This window comes from Sorex fumeus, unplaced genomic scaffold (genome assembly GCF_029834395.1).
Source record: "Sorex fumeus unplaced genomic scaffold, SorFum_2.1 ptg000008l, whole genome shotgun sequence".
Lineage (NCBI taxonomy): Eukaryota > Metazoa > Chordata > Mammalia > Eulipotyphla > Soricidae > Sorex > Sorex fumeus.
In genome coordinates this window covers 2,344,313-2,366,669 of record NW_026606065.1, presented here as the reverse complement: position 1 = coordinate 2,366,669, position 22,357 = coordinate 2,344,313, and the positions used below count along the sequence as shown (strand labels likewise).

The following is a 22,357-nucleotide window of genomic DNA, read 5'->3' as shown; positions in this document are numbered from 1 at the left end:
AAATTTTATATGATGAAAAATACTATTTATATACCTCCAAAAAATTATTCTCAACAATTAACAACCAAATTCTAAAAAATCATATTTTTCTTTGAGAAAACACTGAGGATTCGTAGTCATTACATGTACAATATAATATGTATTACATATGTATTATATAAAATATATAGTATATAAAATATAATATTTTAATATAATATAAAGTATATATGCTATTCGTATTATTTAGTAAGGGCATTTGCCTTGCACACAGCCGACCTGGCCAACCCAGGTTCGATTCTTCGATTCCTCTGCCCTTCTCGGAGAGCCCGGCAAGCTACCGAGAGCATCTTGCCCGCACGGCAAAACCTGGCAAGCTCCCCGTGATGTATTTGATATGCCAAACACAGTAACAATTGTCACAATGGAGACGTGACTGGGCCTGCTCGAGCAACTTCCAGATATTAAATTCTCCTTTCAGGAATAGCATTTTCAATAGAATATTACACATATGGCATAAAGTTATAATTCAAATATTTGTTTATTGTTAGGGGCTGGACAACTAGTACTGCCAGTAAAGTGTTTGCCTCCCACACAGTAAAGTTCAGTCCTGGGTTCAATCCCTGGCAATGCACATGGCCCCCTCAGCCCTACCAGCAGTGAGCCCTGAATATGGAGCCAGAAGCAGGCTCAAACACAGCCAACTGTGACCCAAAAAACAAAACCAAAACCAAACATTTATTTATTCTTAAATCCGGAAGTTTAATTAGCACTAATATATTCAACTTGGGGTTTTGTTGTTGTTTTCGTTAAAAATATTAGTATTTATTTCAACTGAAAGTAAATAATAAGTGAAACTATATACGTAGAAAAACGTATTCTACATTCTATACATATGGTATATACTTTATACTTTATATATTATATATATTTCATGTGCTATTTTAACTGAGAAAAACAAACAAGTTACTTAAATACTAACTCTAGATTTAGAAAATGACGTATTAAATTTTACAAAAACTGACAATATGAATTTGAAGTTGTAAAATGTATACATAATTTATGTTGAATAATACCTCGACAAATTTAATTATGATTAATTACTTTCTTCCCCCCAAAATTAAGTTTATTTTCTATGAAAAAGTCAAACTGATTCATAAATACTTTCCCATGGCTTAAATTCATAAACAAAGTTCTAAGTTTTTAATGTTTTACAAATGAGGCATGACTTAGGTTTTCCCAAAATCAAAACACCTTCAATGTATTTTCTATCGAAAACATTCCACAAAAATGAGAAACACAGCCATCTGTATACTAAAATAAAAGTCCACATACCTCGGCTTTCGAAATGCTAAACTATATTGCTGGCAAGCCAGACCCACGGTGGGCGTATAAACGATGGGCATGAATTTCTCGACATCAGACATCAGCACTCTGTAGAAGAGCTTTTCATTTCTGTCTTGAAGATCCATTAAGAGAAGATACCTGTAAAATTGGTCACAATTATCTTCATATTCAAACAAAGTCCTAAAATTGCCACTTAGGAATCTAAACATTTTTAAGGGAATTCCCAGAGCTTCATCAATGAGCTACCTCTCATTGATGGGCAAAGATCAATTTGTCTCTAAGTTCAATATATACCATAATGTAGAATAAAAAGGAAATAGAGTAAGGGAATTACTAGTCAAAGTCATTTTAATTAGAGATTTTGTATCTAGAAATTAGCTTGATTTGGAGGTGGGCGGGGACGGGTATTTGTGACACTAGTGAAGGAAGGCAGGCTCTCTAGCGGAGGGTGTGGTACTGGAATTATGTGTGCATGAAAGTATAATTAACACTACCGTAACTCTCAGCTTTTCAATAAAAAATGGTTAAAAACAACAAGTATCATTGTGCCCACAGGTAAATATTCCTCAGAGCTGACAACTCTTTCAAAATTTCTTAACACTTTCAATTTCTCATCTAATAAAAACAAATGCAAAAATCCCCTATGGAATCTGTTACCTGTCAAAATCAGTGGTCAGACGCTCAAAATTTTTCATTATCCGAAGGACTTGTACATCCTGACCAATGAAGCTAGGTGGCAACAACCCGTGAATGTTCAGCTGCTGCCTTTCTTCCAGGGTGAAGGCTAAGTCCTGTGGAGAAAATGAATACAGTGGTTTGAAAGGGAGAAGACAAAAGACAACAAGTAGATGCACACAGTAAAATAAATACATGGATTTAAAAATCAAAGGATCTAGGGCAGAAGAGTTAGCACAGGGGCCAAGGCACTTGCCTCGCGATGTGGTTAATTCCAGTTGGGTTCCCTGTGCCACACGGTCTCCCGAGAAGAGAATAAGCGGTGACCTTCTGTTACCACCAAGTGTGACCAAAACCACCCCCTCCAAATCAGGTGACCTTATAATTCCTACAAATATAGCCTTTTGACGCATGAGCAAATTGTGTAGTCTTCACATTTCAGTCTCTTCATCGTCACTCTCTTCATATTTAAGTGCAAGAATACTATTTCATGTCTGTGTTGCTCACCTATTGTTAGGATGAAATTAGTGGCCAATGAATAGATGTGATTCTTCGAATATATGTAAATGAGAGATATTATCTTTACAAATATAACTAAATATGAAAAGGTGTAGAGCAACAGTCCAGGGATTGGCCAACCCTCGTTTGATTCCCAGCATCCCGTATCATCCCGAGCCCTGCCGAGAATGATTCTTTTTTTTTTTAATTTTTATTAGTGAGACACCAGGGGGTATAGTTGTAGACTTACAAATTTTTGTGCTTGGGTTTCAATTAGACAATGATCAAGTACCCATCCCTCCACCAGTGCCCATTTCCCACCAGCATGGGTCCCAGTATCCCTCCCACACCCATCCCCTCATCCCCCCCTGCCTCTGTGGCAGGGCATTCCCCTTTGTTTTCTCTCTCCTTTTGGGTGCTGAGGTTTGCAAAAGAGGCACTGAGTGGCAATCATGTTTGGTCTATAGTCTACTTTCAGCATTCTTCTCCCATCCTGGGAGGATCCTCCCAACACCCTTTATCTGGTGCTCCCTTCTCTATCTGAGCTGCCTTTTCCCCTAGCACGTGTGGCTGGCCTCCAAGCCATGGAACAAGATTCCTGGTACCAATTTCGGCCATTCTTGGGTGTTAGTCTCCTTTTTTGTTACTTTATGTTCCCCAGATGAATGGGAGAACAGATGCCTGGTTAAAAGAAACTTTGGTACATTTACACAATGGAGTACTATGTAGTGGTTAGAAAAGATGAAGTCATGAAATTTACATACAAGTGGCACTACATGGACAGTATCATGCTAAGTGAAATGAGTCAGAAAGAGAGGGACAGACATAGAAAGACTGCATTCATCTGGGGAACATAAAGTAACAAAATAGGAGACTAACACCCAAGAATGATCCTTGAGTGCAGCCTTGAGTAATTCCTGAGTTTGTTATTATGAGATTTTTTTTAATTTTGAGATGTTACTTGACAAGACCTAGAGACTTTAAAATCATGAACATAAGAATCTTGTTCATTACTTGCCATGTTTCTAGCTAAGAAATAGGTCAAGAAATATCTTGTACATGATCTAATATACTGATTTCAATACACCTCTCCCAAGTTCAATTCTACTATTTTTATATGATCCTATAAGATTGAATGAGAATTTTTCACCATTTGGCACATCCATTTATTCTTCCATGATTCTTTTCCTCTCAACCTCAAACCGCTACTCTAAAGCCTTTCTAGACTCATCCTGTGACTAAACTAATGTTCGATGTTTATATGAACGCTGGCTGCAGAACATCATACTACTACAAATTAGTTTAGTTTGCTCAAAAAAACAAACGAAAAAGACCTCGTGGGTAGATACGATAACCCGGAATGAACATGGTATTTTCCAGGATGTAAGTAATAACAGAAAGCCTCTGCAGACATAAAACTGGAAGACTAGAATTAGAGGCCTTCCCCCATAAAAATACTGAAACCCTAGACTTCTCTTTGACGAAACTGATTACTGCTCCTTTGGGTCTATGTAAAGAACATCAGATATGATGACGGTCAGGTTCACTCATTGTGACTGCTGTGGAGGTTTTTTTTTTTGGGGGGGGGGTCATACCTGGTGATGCAAAGGAGTTACTCCTGGTTTATGCACTCAAGAATTACTCCTGGCGGTGCTCGGGGGAGCATATGGGATGCTGGGAATCGGACCTAGATCAGCTGCGTGCACGGTAAACGTCCTACCCACTGTGCTATTGCTGCAACCCCCTGCTGTGGAGGTTTTTTAAGCCACCTAGCTGGGTAAGAAGGTGTCCACTACCTCATTGGGTGATTCTATAACATCCTCCACTGCACCTTAAAGTTTTCTTGGAATGGCAGAATAGAGATTCCTAGATATATGGAAAGTTCATTACTCTAAAAAAAAAAAAAAAAGGACAGCTGGCTTTGGTCCTGTCCCAGACACAGAAGACAAGACCCAACCTGTGAGAAATAAACCTGCCCCAACCCTCAGAAATGAAGGTCAGCAGACAAAGAGCTCCATCTTTCCATCTTTCTTCTAATTATGAATGTGAATAAGTTGGGCAATTCATGTTACTAGGGAAAAGCCTCCTGCTTAATTAGATTCCTGGATCATGGTGGCAGAGTGAAGAATGTCAACTAAGTTTTCCACTGAATCAAGCTTGCTGAAACCCTCTGAGTTGCCTATAATCTAGCTGAAATGAATGGCTACAGTCCAAGAAACCATGCACAAAGACTGACTTTTTTTTTTTTCTTTTTGGGTGCTGGAGCAATAGCAAGGCAAAGCAGTAGGGCGTCTGCCTTGCAAACCGCCGCCTGGCCAAGCCAGGTTCGATTCCTCCATCCCTCTCAGAGAGCCTGGCAAGCTACCGAGAGTATTCAATATGCCAAACACAGTAGAAGCCTCTCCCCCCCCCCCCCCCCCCCGCTAGAGTAGCCCCAGTCATCTCTGGCACTGCAGGGTCCAAGGAGGACCACACCTTCTGACTCCTGCACTAAACTGTCAGCAAGGTGGGCTGAGGCTCTCCGATGCAGCTCCTGGGCCTCCTAGCAAGAAGACTTGGAAGGATACCCAAAAATTCAAGAATAAAAAACAAAGAGATATTACTGGGGGGGGGGAGTGGCCAGGGTCTCTTCATAAACATATGAAACATGTTAAGAAGCTCAAAGTTTCTGAATGCTATGTCTAAAAAAAAATCCCCTTGCAAAAAATAAATAAAAGTAAAATATTAGTATTCGACTAATAAGGCCTACTGTCAGAAGTACTGACACACTCTCCTGCATTCACTTAGTGACAAGTAAATGACATACACATTTGATAAAATGTGATTTTATATACGGCTCCTGTCCTAAAAAAAAAAAAAAGGTTTTTTCTTCTGTCCTAAAAAGAAAATATAGCAATTGGAGAATTTTTTTTTGGGGGGGGGGGTCACACCCAGCGATACATAGAAGTTACTCCTGGCTCATGCACTCAGGAATTACTCCTGGTGGTGCTCGGGGGACCATATGGGATGCTGGGAATCGAACCAAGGCAAACGGCCTATCCATTGTACTATCACTCCAGCCCCCCCCGAGAATTAATTTTTAAAAATTAACAGAATTTTTGTTTTGTTTTGCTTTTGGTCCACACCCAGCAGTGCTTAAGGGTTATGCCTGGCTCTGACTCAGGAATTACTCTTAGCAGTGCTTGGAGGACCTTACGGGATGCTGAGGAGTCAACCAGATTCGGCTGTGTGCGAGGCAAGCTTCTTGCCCACTGTACTATCTCTTTAGTGCTCTTCAGCAGCACTTTTTTGGAGAAAACTCTGAGGACAAAAGGAGGGGTGGTTGCATTTTATTGTTTATAATTCGAAGAGTTCAAACTGAATTTAATTATAAATATCATACACTGTCAGGTGCATCCATGTAGTTCGTGTACATCTTTTACACCTACAAAAAAGTAAAGTGATTTTAATTTGCCCTAGAGACATTCTACTAGTAGGGTTTCTTCCCTCAATTCTTCCTTAGTACTAAAATTTTGCACTGTAGCACTGTCCTCCAGTTGTTCATCGATTTTCTTGAGCGAGCCCAGTAATATCTCCATTATGAGACTTGTTGTTACTGTTTTTGGTATATCGAATACATCACGGGGAGCTTGCCACACTTTGCCGTGTAGGCGAGATCCTCCCAGCAGCTTGCCAGGGTCTCCGAGAGGGGTGGAGGAATCGAACCTGGGTCGGCAGCGTGCAAGGCAGATGCCCTACCCTCTGTGCTATTGCTCCAGCCAGTGCTAAAATTTATTATTTGAAATTGGCTTCTGAAATTCTAATTGACAGTACAGATAATAATTTTTTTCTGGTGTAATGCAACTTCAATTCTCAATTCTTTAAAAAAAAAACCTCAGACATGTGTAAAATTTGTATCAGAAAAATAATTGGTAAAACAATTTTAATGCACTTAATCATACAACCAAATTTTCTGATAGCCTCCTTTAAAAGGCAAAAAACTAATACTTAAAATCAAATAATAAATGTTAACAAAACTTTTAAGAAAATATTTGTTTTGTATCATATAGAAATTTTTACTCATATTTAATAAAATGTAATTTACACTGCTGTAAGCAATGACTATAAAAGATCATCTAAAATAAAGCATGCCTTGACAAACCCTAAAATTTACAGCAAAATATTTTTATCATGTGCCAAAATTATTTCATGCAAGCACTGTAGCATGAAACTGTATAATTATTTGGTAGTTTTTTTTTTTTTAGTCAGAAACTTGAGAATTTTTTAATAAGTGACAAATTTGCTTAGCTAGAGAACAGGACTCCCTTCAAGAGGAAATGAAGCTTTCCAATATCCATGAGAAGTCAAAGAATAACTTGTTCTCAAAAGTCAGACTACTGCTTTTTCATAAATTCCTTCTAAGGTTGATAAATTGTTACTATTAACATCAAACTACAGTTTCCAAACAGAATTCTTCAAATTGTGACTCGGTTCAAGTTCAGGTGCTCACAGAGGGGAGGGCAATCGAATTCAAGAGATAAGAGCAAGCACAAGACGAACAGGTTTCTGCCTGTGCTAGCAACCCGAGAAGATGACAGACTCGTCCCAAATAACCATCTTGTTCTCAGGCTGGTTGAGAAAGTGAGTCAAAAGAAAACCGAGAAAAGTGGGTCAGTGGGAGGACAGTGTCTGAGATAAGCCTGTTGTTTCCTCTTCTTCAAAAGAGAGAGAGTCTTCAGGGAACCTTCTGGGCTTTGCTTTCCCCATCCATGCATAGCTGAACCTGAGGCAACATCAACCACACAGCATACAAGAAAATCTTCAAGATCGGGAGGCAGAGCAAAAGCAAAGAAGAGGGAAAAAAGCAAAGAAGAGTGAGAACGGACAGCTTATCAGGAATACATTAGTGACCGTTTTCAGACCCAAACAGATTTTTAAGAATGTTGTATCTTCTTTTGTGTACACTGGCCAGGGTTTGCCAGAGAAAGAGAACCAATAAGACATATGTAAATAGAACACAAATACGAAGAAACTTATTTTAAGGAACTGGCTCATGTAATTATGGAGGGCAAGTGGTACTCGGGAGCACAATGGTAGCATTCAATCCAAGTCCAAGTTCAAAGGCCTGAGAAATCAGGAGAGCTGATAGTATAGTTTCAGTCTGAAGGCCAACGAACTCAAGATCCTGGAAGAAATGTTCCAGACCAAGTTCAAAAGCAGAAAAAAAAAAGAAAGAAGGAACCCACCTTTAAGGCAACCAGTGAGTGAAGGGTAAGGGGGGCTGGATCTTAGGGCAAGCTTTTTTTTTTTTAATTCAATGTTTGAATGATTGGAAGAAAGCCATCCCCATTAGGGAGGAAAGTCAGCTTGACAAAATCACTAAATTGTTAATCTCATCCAGAAATAGCCTCACATCATACCCAGAATCATATCTGACCAAGTTCTGTGGCCACTCATTGGCCCAGTCAACTGGACACATAAAATAAATCAATGCATTCACCAAAACTTTCAACCAATATTTGTTGAGTAAATACCTGCACTTATAGGTACTAAATTAACGCAACAGTGACAAGTCGAATATGGTCTACCATCCCGTGAAACTCTGAACAAAGAGAACTTAAGAGGATTATTGTATGTCTAGCTATACACATCAGAAAAATGACAGTGTGTACGTGCAGGAGAATGAAAGGGAAATAACAGTGAAATTAACTTAGGGGGAACTTGACATTAAAATTTAACAAAACCAAGAAGTTCAGTGAGCATCCCTGTTAAAATGGGGTCTGATGGACAAAGAGAAGAGTAGGAGTAGGCCAGTCGAAAAGTTGGCAGCAGCGTGAGGGCCAGAGCAATAGTACAGCAGGTAAAGCACTTGCCTGGCATGTACAAGATCCAGGTCAGAACCCCCCACCCCCACCCCAGCATCCCATATGCTCACCAGAGCGCCATCAGAGGTAATTCTTGAGCGCAGAGTCAGGAGTAACCCAGTAACCCTGAGCATCACCAGGTGTGAGCCATCCCTCCCCCCCCCCAAAAAAAAAAGTTGACAGTATCAATGAGGGAAATTGCAGAGGAAACGCATGGACCATGTGGCAGAAAGGTCTGGCTTATGTGGGAAAGCAAAGAGGAAGCAACTGCGGTGGCCATGGAAAGAACCAGGAGACACGGGCAGGAACCAGAACGGGCAAGTTCTGATGAACGAAGTGACGTCTAAAATATTATCCTCAAACCAATAGGAGGGCCGATCCTTTTCCTAAGTAGTTGGGCCATTTCATCAAAATGACTGCAAGTTACCCCAAACTCCTGCTATTCACTACACTGAGGAATCTTATTAAAGCAGCTCAATAAAGACAGACCAATTAAGATAGAACAAAATAATGCTTCTAAATCAGTTTCTTGTTTATCAGGCAGATGACTAGAGAGTTCAGCCTGGGACCTTAGTTCTCATTTTTTTCCTCCATGTCTCTAAATGATTCACATATATAGTACCAACCACATTAGTTCTCCTAACGTACATCTATCCCCCACACTCTGGGCATATCTGCTTATATTCTCCATTCATACTTTAAAGCACTTTAACGGATGAAAACTAACTTTGAAAAATACACCTTAGGGGACTTTAAATACACTTTTAGAGTGTATTTCAATTTAAGTAAAAATCACGACCATCCTGTTGTTCGTCGATTGCCTCGAGCAGGCCTCAGTAACGTCGCCTTCGTCCTAGCCCTGAGATTTTTTTTAAATGTGCCATATTCAAGGCTCTTTCAGGGTTAGGAGAATGAGACCCATCATTGTTACTAGTATTTGGAATATTGGTTATGCCATGGGAAGTTTGCCAGACTCTGCCATGTGGGCAGGTTACATTCGGTAGCTTGCCAGTGTGTCCAAAGTAAGAATGAGATAATAAGATGTAAAAATAAAAATAAAAAATAAAAGTAAAATTACACTTTAGAAAATAGCAAAGCAGTCAGGGTCACACTTAGCATGAACTGGGACATGAGTTTGAACCCTGGTACCAAGTGGCCCTGAGCACTGCCCTGGGGAGTGCTGCACTGTCAAGTGTGGGCCTGGAGACCCCTGAGTACTGTTGGGGTGGCCATGGTGTTCCCCTACAAGGGAAAACTCAAGCAGCTTTACGTTCTCGGACTGAACAGCACGGACCAGTTGGCTGAATATCACCAGGACAGGTCCCTGGGCCCCCTGGGTACTGACTGGGAGGTTCAGCAAAAAGTTGAATTCTTCAAGATATACTTCAGGGATTGGATAAGCAACACAGTGCTTGAATGCAGGTACTGTATGAATAGAATCCGAGGCATGACACCCTACCCTGCCCCACCTTGCCTAGCGCAATTCCCAGCACCATCACTACGACCACAACTACAATAACAACCTATACTTCATATACTATTTTCGTATGCAATGGAAACAGTGGTCACTGAAAAGATTTGTTGCCTTGGGGCCAGAGCGATAGTACAGAGGGTAGGGTGCTTGCCCTGCACATGGCTGATCAGGATTCCATCCCCAATATCCCATATGGTCCCCTGAGCACCGCCAAAAGTAATTCCTGAGTGAAGAACTAGGAGTGACCCCTGAGCATTGCTGAGTGTGACCCCAAAACAACAACAAAATTGTTGCCTCTAAGAAGGAGGATACAAAGAAAAGAGGGAGACAAATGTTTTAGGATTTTTATGTTTATACAATAAATCTGTAAAGCTATTTTTTTAAAAAAAAATCTCAATTATCTCATTTATCTCAATTTCAACAGTTGAGCTCTTGAACTGCTCTTGAAGATGTTAAAACAACAAAGTTCCTGAAAACTCTGGGCCGACCAATCAGCCCTTGCCAATCCACTGCAGAGTTCCCTCCAGTGGGAGAGAAATAACATATCTCGTAATTTTTATTTATTTATTCATTTATTTGGTTTGGGGGCCACACCTGGGAATACTCAAGGGTTACTTCTGGCTTTGCACTCAGAAATTACCGCTAGCAGTGCTCAGGGTACCATAGGAGATGATGAGAATCAAACCAGGGTAGGCCTTATCCAAGGCAAAAGCCCTACTCACTGTGGCTCTAACCCCGGTAATTTTTTGTTTGTTTGGGGGCCACATCCGGTTGTGATCAGGGTTTACTCCTGGCTCTGCACTCAGGGATTTCTCCTGGCAGAGCTCAGGAGACTAATGGGTTGCCAGAAACCAAACCAGTGCCAGCTGTATGCCAGACAAACCTTTCCCCATCATACTATTTCTTCAGCCGCGTAGTTCATAATTCTTAAGTCACAGTCATTCTGCCTTTTTGTTAATATGCAGCATAACTGCACCCTAAACAATACATGATTATCTATCACTGTCACTGTCACTGTCCTCCCGTTGTTCATCGATTTGCTTGAGCGGGCCCAGTAACATTGTGAGACTTGTTACTGTGTTTAGCATATCAAATACACCACGGGGAGCTTGCCAGGCTTCACCGTGCGGGCGAGATACTCTCGGTAGCTTGCTGGGCTCTCCGAGAGGGGCGGAGGAATCGAACCCGGCTAGGCCAGGCTGGCTGCACGCAAGGCAAATGCCCTACCCGCTGTGCTATCGCTCTAGCCCATGATTATCTGTATAGCCATTAAAGAAATGATATACCTTCTATACCCAACAGTAAACAAACAAACAAAAACGAAACTGACTATTCATCCCACAAATGGAACGTGAACTATGGAGAGGTTAGAGCACATCTGGCAGATGAGCAGAGTAATAGGAGTGTCACTTCAATTTTCCAATTTTTCCTTCATTTACACATTGAACAAAGATTTTACAGAATAATTCTCTATATTCCAACTGTGACCAGCAATGCTGAAAGATAAATCTAAGGACAGCAATAGTATAATGCGAAGAGAGTTTGCCTTGCATGCGGCCAACCCGGGTTCGATCCCTGGAATCCCATATGGTCCCCTGAACTCTGCCAGAAGTAATTCTTGAGTGCAGAGCCAGGAGTAACCCCTGAGCATCGCCAGGCAGGCCAAAAAAGAAAAAGAAAATCTAATGACACCTCTATCCACTAACACCGAAAAATTCTGAACCTTGTAATGTCTGTAGTATTTTCTTCATCATAATCTAAGAGAAATAGATGTAAAACATAGATATCAACAAAGGCAACTCATCTTCATAAATCCTTCGGACACATATATTATTTACACAGTTTACACATGAACCATTTCAAAAGTAAGCCTTATTGTTAGTAATTATCATGTGTATAACTTGCAATGTTTGGCTATAGCAAGAACTTTCCCGAGGGAATGAGACAAAGTGTGAATATGTTGTTTGAGAGCTGATTCCCTGGCATTCCCCCTAAAACTTTCCTTAAAAAATTGAATTTTACATATCTGTACCTTTAAAGTAACAATCTGAAGTTTCTAGCTCTGAACAAGATGGAATGTGCACTACGGTAACTTTCTCTTCTGACACCAGCCACAAATAAAGATACTCAACAGGTATCTTTAAAACTCAAAAGAAAATAATAGCAGAATAACACGGACAGATGGCCGTAGTCTAAGGTACCAGAAATTCAGCAGTGCATTCCTGGAGTCTTGCCCACCAGTGTGAATTGGCTCTTCCCCATGCCCCACCCCCACGATGATCAATGGACCTTGACTCAAAAGCAGCATAGAATCTGGCGGTGCATACAAAAGAATGCCAAGGGAAGCTTTCTCTTTCTGGTTCAAGAGTCAGGAAAGAGGATCTTAATGGTCACAGAGAAAGAGGAAAGACTTCTCTTCCACTTTCTTCAACCCTAACTTCCTAGCCATGCAACAGACAATGACTGTAGTCAGAGCACTACAAACACCTATGAATTCTGAGGTGGGGGAGAATCGTTCTTTTCATCACAGAGAGAATGGTTCCAAGATTGCTGAACGGCCTGCTGCTTTTTTTTTCTTTTCCAGTCATTTGGCCCGAGAAGCAAACACGGCTGGAGGAAGAAGGGAGCGAAGTGGATAAAGGCCCAGTTTATTAATTAGTGGGCGAGACAGGGGATCCTCAGGTAGACAGGAAGAATCATGAAGATTTCTCGGAGGATGCTGGTCCATGGAAGCCTGCTTTAGGGCTGAGGGAGAAGGCAGCCGGCATACAGAAGGGAGCACTATGACCAAAAGAGCTGGAAATGATCACTCTGGATAAGAATTGCAAGCTGAAAATAGGTAGAGGAACACACAGGATCACCTCTCAGTATCTGTATTGCAAACCATAATGCCCAAAGGGGCGGGGGAGAGAGAGAGAGAGAGAGAGAGAGAGAGAGAGAGAGAGAGAGAGAGAGAGGTACCTGACATAGATACGGCCTTGTGAGGATGCCAAGGAGGGAAACTGGAGACATTGGTGATGGGAAATGTACACTGGTGGAGGAGAGATGGGTGCTGGAACACTGTATGAGTGAAACTTGACCATGAAAAGCTTTCTAACTCTGTATCTCACTGTGATTCAATTAAAAAAAGAAAGAAAAAATCATGAAGATGACAGAAAGAAAGAACAGGAGTCAGAGAGACAGCGCAGGGGTGAAGACATTTGCCTTGCACACAGTTGATTTTGGGTCGATCCCTGGTGTGACGTGGTTCCCCAAAAACCTACAGGAATAACTTCTGAGCACAATACTAGGGGCAGTCCCTGAACACCACCGAGTATGGCCTAAACTATGAGCCCCCTCCCCACCAAATAAAAACAAAAAATAAATTACAGAATAAATAACTACACAGTTAGGATTGAAGAAACTGGGAAATAAAAGTTTCCCCTGTTTCTCTGTAACCTTTAAGATTCTCTTTCCTAATTCTTGGGTGAAAAAGACTACTTGTCAGGCTTTATCACTACCCAGAAGGCTTTAAAACTGAATTGGGTTTGGAACTCTCTGCTACTGACAGAGGATTCAACTTGTTAGAAGTAACCTAAACATGTTGAAAAATGGCTAAAGTTAAAAATGTATTCCTATTAGGATTTGACCAAAACCTAGACATCACACAATAGCGTTTGATTACCAAAAATCAAACCTTAGGACATATACACATATTTAAATGGATTTAAGCAAGATATAGAATGGTTATAACATAAACAAATAGAAATAAGACCTATTATGATGATATAATTTCCACATTCCAATTTTAATAGCAAAATGCTACCTTAAAGATATTATGAAGTTCTGCATATCACAATCATTCAAAAAATTTGACTACATATTGTGACAGATGAGATCAATGAGTAAAAATATTCAAATACAAAATATAGGAAGGTATAAATAAAGGAATAAAAACAAAGGGAACAAGTACATCTAATAATAAAATTATAGCAATTCAAATGTATCTGAACAGAAATTGAAACAAACTTTTGTCATCGTTGGGCAACTGCAACAAGCAAATTGACCGATCTGATTCTTACTCTCTCTACCTACATGTCCCTTTCAAGATCCAAGAAATATTAACCTTAATCTACGTCTCTACATATCACCATTTTCAGTACTTCCTTTGGACTTGTTTTAGATCCGTTCAAGTCACTGTATGCAATGTATTAATATTTCATTCCCAAAGGAGGATTATAATTTTATTTTCCCAGTTTCTCAACTACTGTTTTTATGATTATTAAAAAAATACCAATTTCCTGAGAAATCTGAGAGAGATTTTGTTCTACAGATTTTTGTCCTTTTGATGCATTCTGCATTGATAGATGTTAGTTTCCTCTATCATGACCAAGCATGTGAGCACTGCAATCAAATGTGTATTACCCCAATCATTGCCACAATAACTGAACAAGTCATATAAAGACATGTTAGTAACTAATTATATTAAGAATCCCTTTATAGGGTCCGATAGCTCAATAGCCTTAGTGCAAGATTTGCATACTCAATCCTGTCTCTGCATAGTCCCCTGAGCACCACCAGGATCAAGCTGGGAAAAGTTCCTAAATTGTGGCCCAAAATCACAAAAAAAGAAACCCCACAGACATGTATATATAAATTTTGTGTCATAAAATTTTGAAAAACTGACATGCACTATTTCAAAAAATCTTTTCGATATCTGAGTGAAGAGTCAAGATAGAAATCAAATCGCAGTGTAATAGGGAACAATAATATTCACTTTGTACTTGGAATAGTAACTAGCATAATACTAGGTTCTGAATAAATATTTGTGAAAGATATAAGATATAGATTGATGAAATACCACTTTATCTTTTTTTTTTCTTTTTGGGTCACACCCGGCAATGCACAGGGATTGCTCCTGGCTCTGCACTCAGGAATTACTCCTGGCGGTGCTCAGGGGACCCTATGGGGTGCTGGGAATCGAACCCGGGTTGGCCGAGTGCCAGGCAAACGCCCTACCCGCTGTGCTATCGCTCCAGCCCCGAAATGCCACTTTATCTTATAAGAATGGTAAACATAATTTAAAAACACACTCAGCAAGAAGTCAATGTCCAAAATAAAAACTCATATAACTCTACAAAGAATACAAATTTCAAACATGGGCAGAGAAGCTATGGAAACATTCTAAAGCACATGGATAGCCAATCGGTACAAGATGCGCTGTAAGATAGTATAGAAAACACAAATCAAAACTGTAATGAGAGATTACCTCACACTTATGAGAAGGGCTAAGTATTAAAAGAATAAAAGGAGCAACAAATACTGGTGAAGATGTTAGAGAAAAGGAAATCATCGGACACTGGATGGGACGGAAACATGGTAGGCCCTATGAAAAACAGAATGAGCATTCCTCAAAACTTAAGAATAGAAATGCTGTATGATCCAGTCATTTCAGGACTGAGTATGTGAAATGTGAACATAAAGAAACTAATTTGAAAAGTCATGTGTGTACACTACGTAATAATGTGTTCCCAATGATCTCCACAGTATGATTTATAGTAGCCAAGATATAAAAGCAACCTAAATGTCCATAAGCATATAAAAATGATACACAATCATGTGTCACTTTAAAACAGAGAGAGTGTGACAGATGAGCAGTCAGAAATTTTGTTGTGGGGGGGCCTGGAGGGGAGGGATGCTGGGATCGTAGGTCGTGGAGGGTGGGCACTGGTGGAGGGACGGATACTCGAACATTGTATGACTGAAACACAAGCACGAAAATATCTAAATCTGTGACTGTACCTCATGGTGATTCACTAATTAAAAAAAAAAAGAATTTTTGTTGTGTAAATATCCAAGTGTGACTACATAAACCTAACCTGTTTTGGAAACACTTTATGTATGCCATCTTTAGTTGACTCAAATGTCCTTAAAGTATAACTGGATTATTAAGACGGAATATTACTCAGCCATTTTTAAAAAGATGAAATATCCATATTTGTCACAATGGAATGAAATTAGAGATCATTATGCTAAGTGAATTTTTTAAAAAAGAAAAATACCATCTGATTTTACTCAGACGCATGAGATAAAGAAAAGAAAAACGAAAACTTTAGCCTGACAAGAAAATAGCTGTACGCAAGAGGGGAAGGCAATTGGAGAGGGCTAAAACAGATCAAGGAACTTAATTGCCTGGTGGAGGGTTGATTTTATGGCAATCTAATAATATAGTATATGCAGATATTGAAGTTGTAAACCTGAAACTTATGCAATCTTTTGAGGCTTTTATTGATTGAGATCCTGTGATTCTTATGCAATACTTTTTTTACTTTTTAACTATTACCTTATAAACAGGGGTTGGTTCAAGTGATAAAGCGAGTACCTGGGCTTTATCCTCGGCCCTGAGCACGGCTGGATACAGGCAGGCCCGAGAACCGAACAGTCAGGCTAACCTCACACGGCGAAACATCACAAAGACAGGCCCTGAGACCTGGATCGAAGCTGGGAGTGGGTGGCAACTACTAAACATTTTTAGCTTTAAAAAAAAGTAAAAGCAGCATTCTGTCCATGAGGAAGGATGAGGTCTTGGACGCGTCGAGCCTCACAGTGTGAAAATGTTCATTCAATGACATCGCATTTCCCACAACTGTCCCAAAGTCTGAGGAACACAAAATGGAAAAAATTCAAGTCCAATCCTTCTGTATTTCCTACATTTCCTACCAATTTCCAGAGCTCTCACAAATAAAACTCATCTTTCCTCTTCTTAGACGACGACTTTGCTTTTCTGCTCTCCTCTACTCCCACTCTGGTTCGGCGGCAGCGAGGTGTTAGACATGGAGGTCTAATGCCAAACATTCTCATTGCAATGATTTTCATGCCACTGAAATTCCCTGATAAATAATTCATCAGTGTCTCGTATTCCTGAAGCAACTCCAGAGAACTAAGATTGGTGGATACTTCCAAGTGATTTATTCTGGTGTGGTTTACACCGCAGGGGGAAAAAAAGGTGGAATGCACCTTCCCTTCAAGGTCATGAGATATTTTAACCCTCTAGAATATATCCATTTAAGACTTTACATGAAAGATGCAAATAGCCTACAAAAGCACTCGGGCAGAATTCCACTTTTTGGATTTAAAAGTTAGCAATAATAAAAAAAAACTAATAATGATGGCCAAAACGAGCTTTCATAAAATATGAAAGCTAACTTAATCAAACTGTCTAAATATTAAAGAGCAGTGTATTTGGCTATTGACTTATGGGACAGATCATTATTTAATGTTAAAGATATAAAAGCAAGTGAATACAAGTTAACTATGGTAGAATGAGCTGATGTCTCCTACCACTGCATTGGGAAATAAACCCAATTAAAAATTTTGAGAAATAAAAATAAGAAATAAAAATAAAAATAAGCTTGACTGAGTTGAGAATATAACAGTAACCCTCTTGTCCTGAGCACAACCAAGCCCAAACCTCACTAACACAACCCAGGACCAAGCACCTAACCATGAAACCTGACATTACCACTTGAGTATCAGTGAGATCAGCCCTCAGGCTCCCAACAATACTAGTCAGATACCTTCCAAAAAATAAGTGTCATTATTTTTGTGTTGGGCTGGAGTGATAGCACAGCGGGTAGGGCGTTTGCCTTGCACGCGGACCATGTGGCTGACCCGAGTTCGATTCCTCCGCCCCTCTCAGAGAGCCTGGCAAGCTCCCCATGACATATTCAATATGCCAAACACAGTAACAACAAGTCTCACAATGGAGACATTACTGGTGCCCGCTCGAGCAAATTGATGATCAACGGAAGGACAGTGATAGTGACAATTCAGATAGTAGCTACTGCTAACCTTGATTTTACCAAATCTTAAAATTATCCAGGAAGTAATTAAAATGTCATAGGATGGTCAGGCTTAAAACAATTTCCAACTTTTCTGATTATATTCTACTATAAAACAAATGGCACTACATTTAGTCCCCCAGAGCACTACCGTGAGTAAGCTCTTAACTCAGAGGCAGGAGTAAGGCCCGAGTATTGCAGTCGGGTATGACCCAACAACCCTACCCCTACCCAACCTCCCCGCCACACACACACACACACACACACACACACACACACACACACAAAATAAATAAAATAAAAGCTGAATACTGTACAGAAAACAAAAAGCAACAAAAGATTTATTCGTTCATCAAATATTTATTTAAATCCACTGGCCAAATTTCTAAAATGTCCAATGAGAAATCAATCAGGAAAAAGTTTGCATAACTATAAAACATAGTACAACATCTAACAGTTAAGTAATGACAATAGGACTAAGGTGATGAGAAACAACTTCCCTAGAGAGAGCATTACTGAATTAATGTTGTCTGAACTGAAAGAATTAAACACAGATTAAAAAGGCAAGTATTAAGTAACATATTTCCCAACACAATATGTTTTAACTGGAAGGCGAAGTTGGGAAAGTAACAATACATTTAGAGGAAAGTAATTCTGGGAAGTCGATTTCACATTCAACATAGGAGAAAATTATAACACACTACGAATACTTGAATAATAGAAGCGTAACATGAAGAATACGCCGCTCAATATCTCTCCCATATCTGTAAGACTATAGCGCTTGGGGTGGGGAGGGGGGTTGGGGAACCGAAATAGGACAATGAAACTTCTGTGGTTTGCCAAAAAAGTGAGGTAAGAAGGCTTGGTGTACCCGGATAATGGCCAGGCTTTATATTGAAGGACAAAGTTTAACAAGATTTCTTTGGAGCCCAGTTACCATAAAACTGATGATATAGTGCTGAACTATCAGAAAACATAAAGGCAGAGATCTTCTGAACACAGCAGATGAAGACTATGATCTCAGTAATACGTACATGCGAGGCGATTCTGTCGGTCACCACACAACTGTCTTAAGAGTTTACTAAAAAAGACCAAAATATTTCCTTGACTACCCCCCAGTGCCAGTGAATTAGATTTTTAATTCCATCTGATACTACACAGACTGTACTAAAGTTCAATTATGAATTATGTTCTTAATATAGTAATACTGCACCTTTCCACCCCTGGTGAAAAAAAATATATATATATATCAAATACTATTATTCTTTTTTTCTTGTTTGGTTTTTGTATGAGGCCACAGCCATCAACGCTCAGGGGTTACTCCTGGCCCAGTACTCGGCAAACACTCTGTGCAGTGCTCAGGGGACAATGTGGGATACGCTGAGAATCAAACCCTCGTCAGCCGCGTGCAAGGCAAACGCCCTGCCTGCTGTACTGGCCCCTCTAATCCTATTAATTCTTCAATCCATCCTTGCTTGTGAACAGGAGACTTCGGATTGAAAAATCACAAACTCCGGACATCAACAGTAAAGGCGAAATTTCCTCTGGCCAAGGGCCGGCTGCTTTGCCTCCCGACTTGAAAACAGTCCTCCCACTTACTTGAGACTTCAAACAGGTTATACTGCCCGCGTGACCCTTGCAAAGAAGCAATCTGTTATTGAGTCATAAACCGAGCACAAGAGGACAAAGGAAAGTAGCAAGCTGTTTTGTCACCCGTCAAATTTTCCCCTATGCCCAACTAAACACGAGGCCCCAGCCTGCAGAATAAAACGAAGGAAGAAAACAACCACAACAACCACCACAACAAACTGGCCATTCAGTTCACTCTGAAGGAAACAAAAGTGGATATTGTTTAAAAAAAAAAAGTTCATAGTGGCCTGTGCCCCCACACACACACACACACGCACTGACTAGTTATTGACTTAATTTGCCGTGTCATCAGAAGGGAAAAAAAAAAAGAAAACCTCACATTAGGTATCATTTATTAAAGAAAAGAACTGAGATGTGTCCAGGCAATTAATCCACAAAGCAGCAGCAGCAGGAGCAGGGGCCAAGGCTGAGGCCCTGTCCATGAAAAGACTGTCCAGCCCTGCACCCTGCTCAGGCCTCCCAGGCTGGCGGGGTGGTCCGGGAAGGTCCCGAATTCAAAGGGAAGCCGCAAAGCACACACACCCCAACCCAGTAACCCGGCCAGAGGCACACCTGGTTTAAAAGGAGCAACTGTCTGTCCTCCAGGGAAGCGTCTGAGACGCTTTTCATCTGAGACATCTCGGGTATTAGCCAGGAATGAGAAAGGGTCTCTGAGAGATGCAGAGAATCACCTCCAGTTTTTTTTTTTTTTGGGGGGGTAGTTAGTGGGGAGTGGGCAACACCCAGTGGTACTCAATTCTCACCCCCCGGCTCTGTGCTCAGGGCTCACTGCTAGTAGGGAACGAAAACCGCGCCAGATTCCAGCATCTGTGTATGTATTTGTCTATCATTTATGTTTTGCTGTCTGGGGCCGCACCCAGCAGTGCTCAGGGCTCAGTCCTGCCTGGCTCAGTCCTGCCTGGGGTGGGGGGAATCAGACAGACCCTCTGTGTGTGGTGCCACCGGGCACAGAATGTGGGGCGGCCACTTGCTAAGGCCAACACCCTGCCCGCTGGGCAACCACTGGGGTCCCGGGACAGCATCACCTTCTAGACAAGCCTTGGAGCATCGTTCTTCTGTATTCATTTCAAAAATAAGCAAAAAAAGGAAAGAGAAAATCATCTGCTAAGTTCCCCCTGGGGAAGGGGGGCCCAAGCGAGGCGAGCGTGCGGGCGCAGGAGCCGGGAGTCCTGCGGCCCCGGGATGCTGCGGGTCTGGCTCCGACCTCGCGCGCGGGGCCGCCCTGGGCAGCCTCCCGCAGGGGTCCCCGGGCAAGAGGCGGCCCTTGGGCGCCGTCCGGGGCGCGGGTCCAGAGCCTGGGGGAGCCGCGGGGAGGCGTCTGCAGCCTCCGTGCCCGGTGCCCAGCTCGGTGCCCGGTGCCTGGTGCCCGGTGCCCAGCCCGGTGCCCGGTGCCCAGCCTGGTGCCCGGTGCTCAGTACCCAGTGCCTAGTGCCCGGCGCCCAGTTCCCGGTGCCAGCCCGGTGCCCGGTGCCCAGCCTGGTGCCCGGTGCCCAGTACCCAGTGCCCGGTGCCCAATACCCGGTGCCCGGTGCCCAATACCCGGTGCCCGGTGCCCAGTACCCGGTGCCTAGTGCCCGGTGCCCAGTGCCCGGTGCCCAGTACCCAGTGCCCGGTGGCCAGTGCCGGTGCCCGGTGCCGGGCTGGGCGCCCCCACGGCTCCCCGCGGGGGTCCCCCTCCCAACCGCCGCTCGGGGTCCCGGGTCCCCCCGCGCCCGCCCCGCGCCCCGTGTGGGGTCTCTGCCCGCCCGGCCCGCTGACCTTGTTGAGGTGCGGGTTCCTGGTGACGGCGTAGCCGCGCTGGTGGGTGTGGCGGCGGCGGCGGGGCGCGGGGGGCTCCATGCCGGGGGGCGCGGGTGCGGGCGCGGGCGCGGGCGCGGCGGGGAGGCTGCGGCGCCCGCCGGGGACGCGCGGCTAAAGGGCCGGGGCCGGGGGCGGGCGCGGGCGCCGGTGGCGCGAGGGGGAGGACGCGCGCGGCGGGAGGAGCCGCCCGGGAGGAGCCGCGGGCCCGGCCCGGCTGGGAGAAGCGCTGAGTCATGGCACGCAAAGGCCCAGCCGGCCGGGAGGAGGAGGAGGAGGGGGAGGAGGAGCGGTGGGGGAGGGGGAGGGGAGGGGAAGGAGGAGGAGCAGGAGGAGGAGGAGGAGGATGCCCAGGAGGGGGAGGGGAGGAGGAGGAGGAGGACGGGAGGAGGAAGAGGATGCCCATGGAGGAGGAGGGGAGGAGGAGAAGGAGGAGGAGCAGGAGGAGGAGGAGAAGGATGCCCAGGAGGGGGAGGGGAGGAGGAGGAGGAGGAGAAGGATGCCCAGGAGGAGGAGGGGAGGAGGAGGAGGAGGAGAAGGAGGATACCCAGGAGGAGGAGGGGAGGAGGAGGAGGAGGAGAAGGATGCCCAGGAGGAGGAGGGGAGGAGGAGGAGGAGGAGGTGGAGGAGAAGGATGCCCAGGAGGAGGAGGGGAGGAGGAGGAGGAGGAGGTGGAGGAGAAGGATGCCCAGGAGGAGGAGGGGAGGAGGAGGAGGAGGAGGTGGAGGAGAAGGATGCCCAGGAGGAGGAGGGGAGGAGGAGGAGGAGGAGGTGGAGGAGAAGGATGCCCAGGAGGAGGAGGGGAGGAGGAGGAGGAGGAGGTGGAGGAGAAGGATGCCCAGGAGGGGGAGGGGAGGAGGAGGAGGAGGAGGAGGAGGAGGAGGAGGAGGAGGAGAAGGATGCCCAGGAGGGGGAGGGGAGTAGGAGGAGGAGGAGGAGGAGGAGGAGAAGGATGCCCAGGAGGGGAAGGGGAGGAGGAGGAGGAGGAGGAAGATCCCCAGGAGGCCAAGGGGAGGAGGGGTGAGGGGAGGAGGAGGAGGAGGTGGATGCCCAGGAGGAGGAGGAGGAGGAGGGGGAGAGGGAGAGGGGAGAGGAGGATGCCCAGGAGGAGGAGGAGGAGTAGAAGGAGGATGCCCAGGAGGAGGAGGAGAAGGAGGATGCCCAGGAGGAGGAGGAGAAGGAGGAGGAGGAGGAGAAGGAGGATGCCCAGGAAGAGGAGGGGAGGAGGAGGAGGATGCCCAGGAGGAGGAACGCAGCCCAAGGAGGAGGGGGAG

The 22,357-nt window shown here is 43.4% G+C and overlaps 1 protein-coding gene across 1 annotated transcript in view; it reads right to left on the bottom strand.

Moving 5' to 3' along the window:
* The window catches only part of ME1 (malic enzyme 1), a 125,585-nt gene extending 104,408 nt beyond the window's left edge, over nt 1–21,177 (bottom strand). The window contains exons 1-3 of the mRNA XM_056110023.1: nt 21,045–21,177; nt 1,984–2,117; nt 1,315–1,464 (exon numbers count right to left, since the gene is read on the bottom strand). Coding sequence (XP_055965998.1) covers nt 1,315–1,464; nt 1,984–2,117; nt 21,045–21,125 — 365 coding nt within the window. The 5' untranslated portion in view covers nt 21,126–21,177. The remainder of the gene's footprint in view (nt 1–1,314; nt 1,465–1,983; nt 2,118–21,044) is intronic.
* Nucleotides 21,178–22,357: the final 1,180 nt, after the last annotated feature.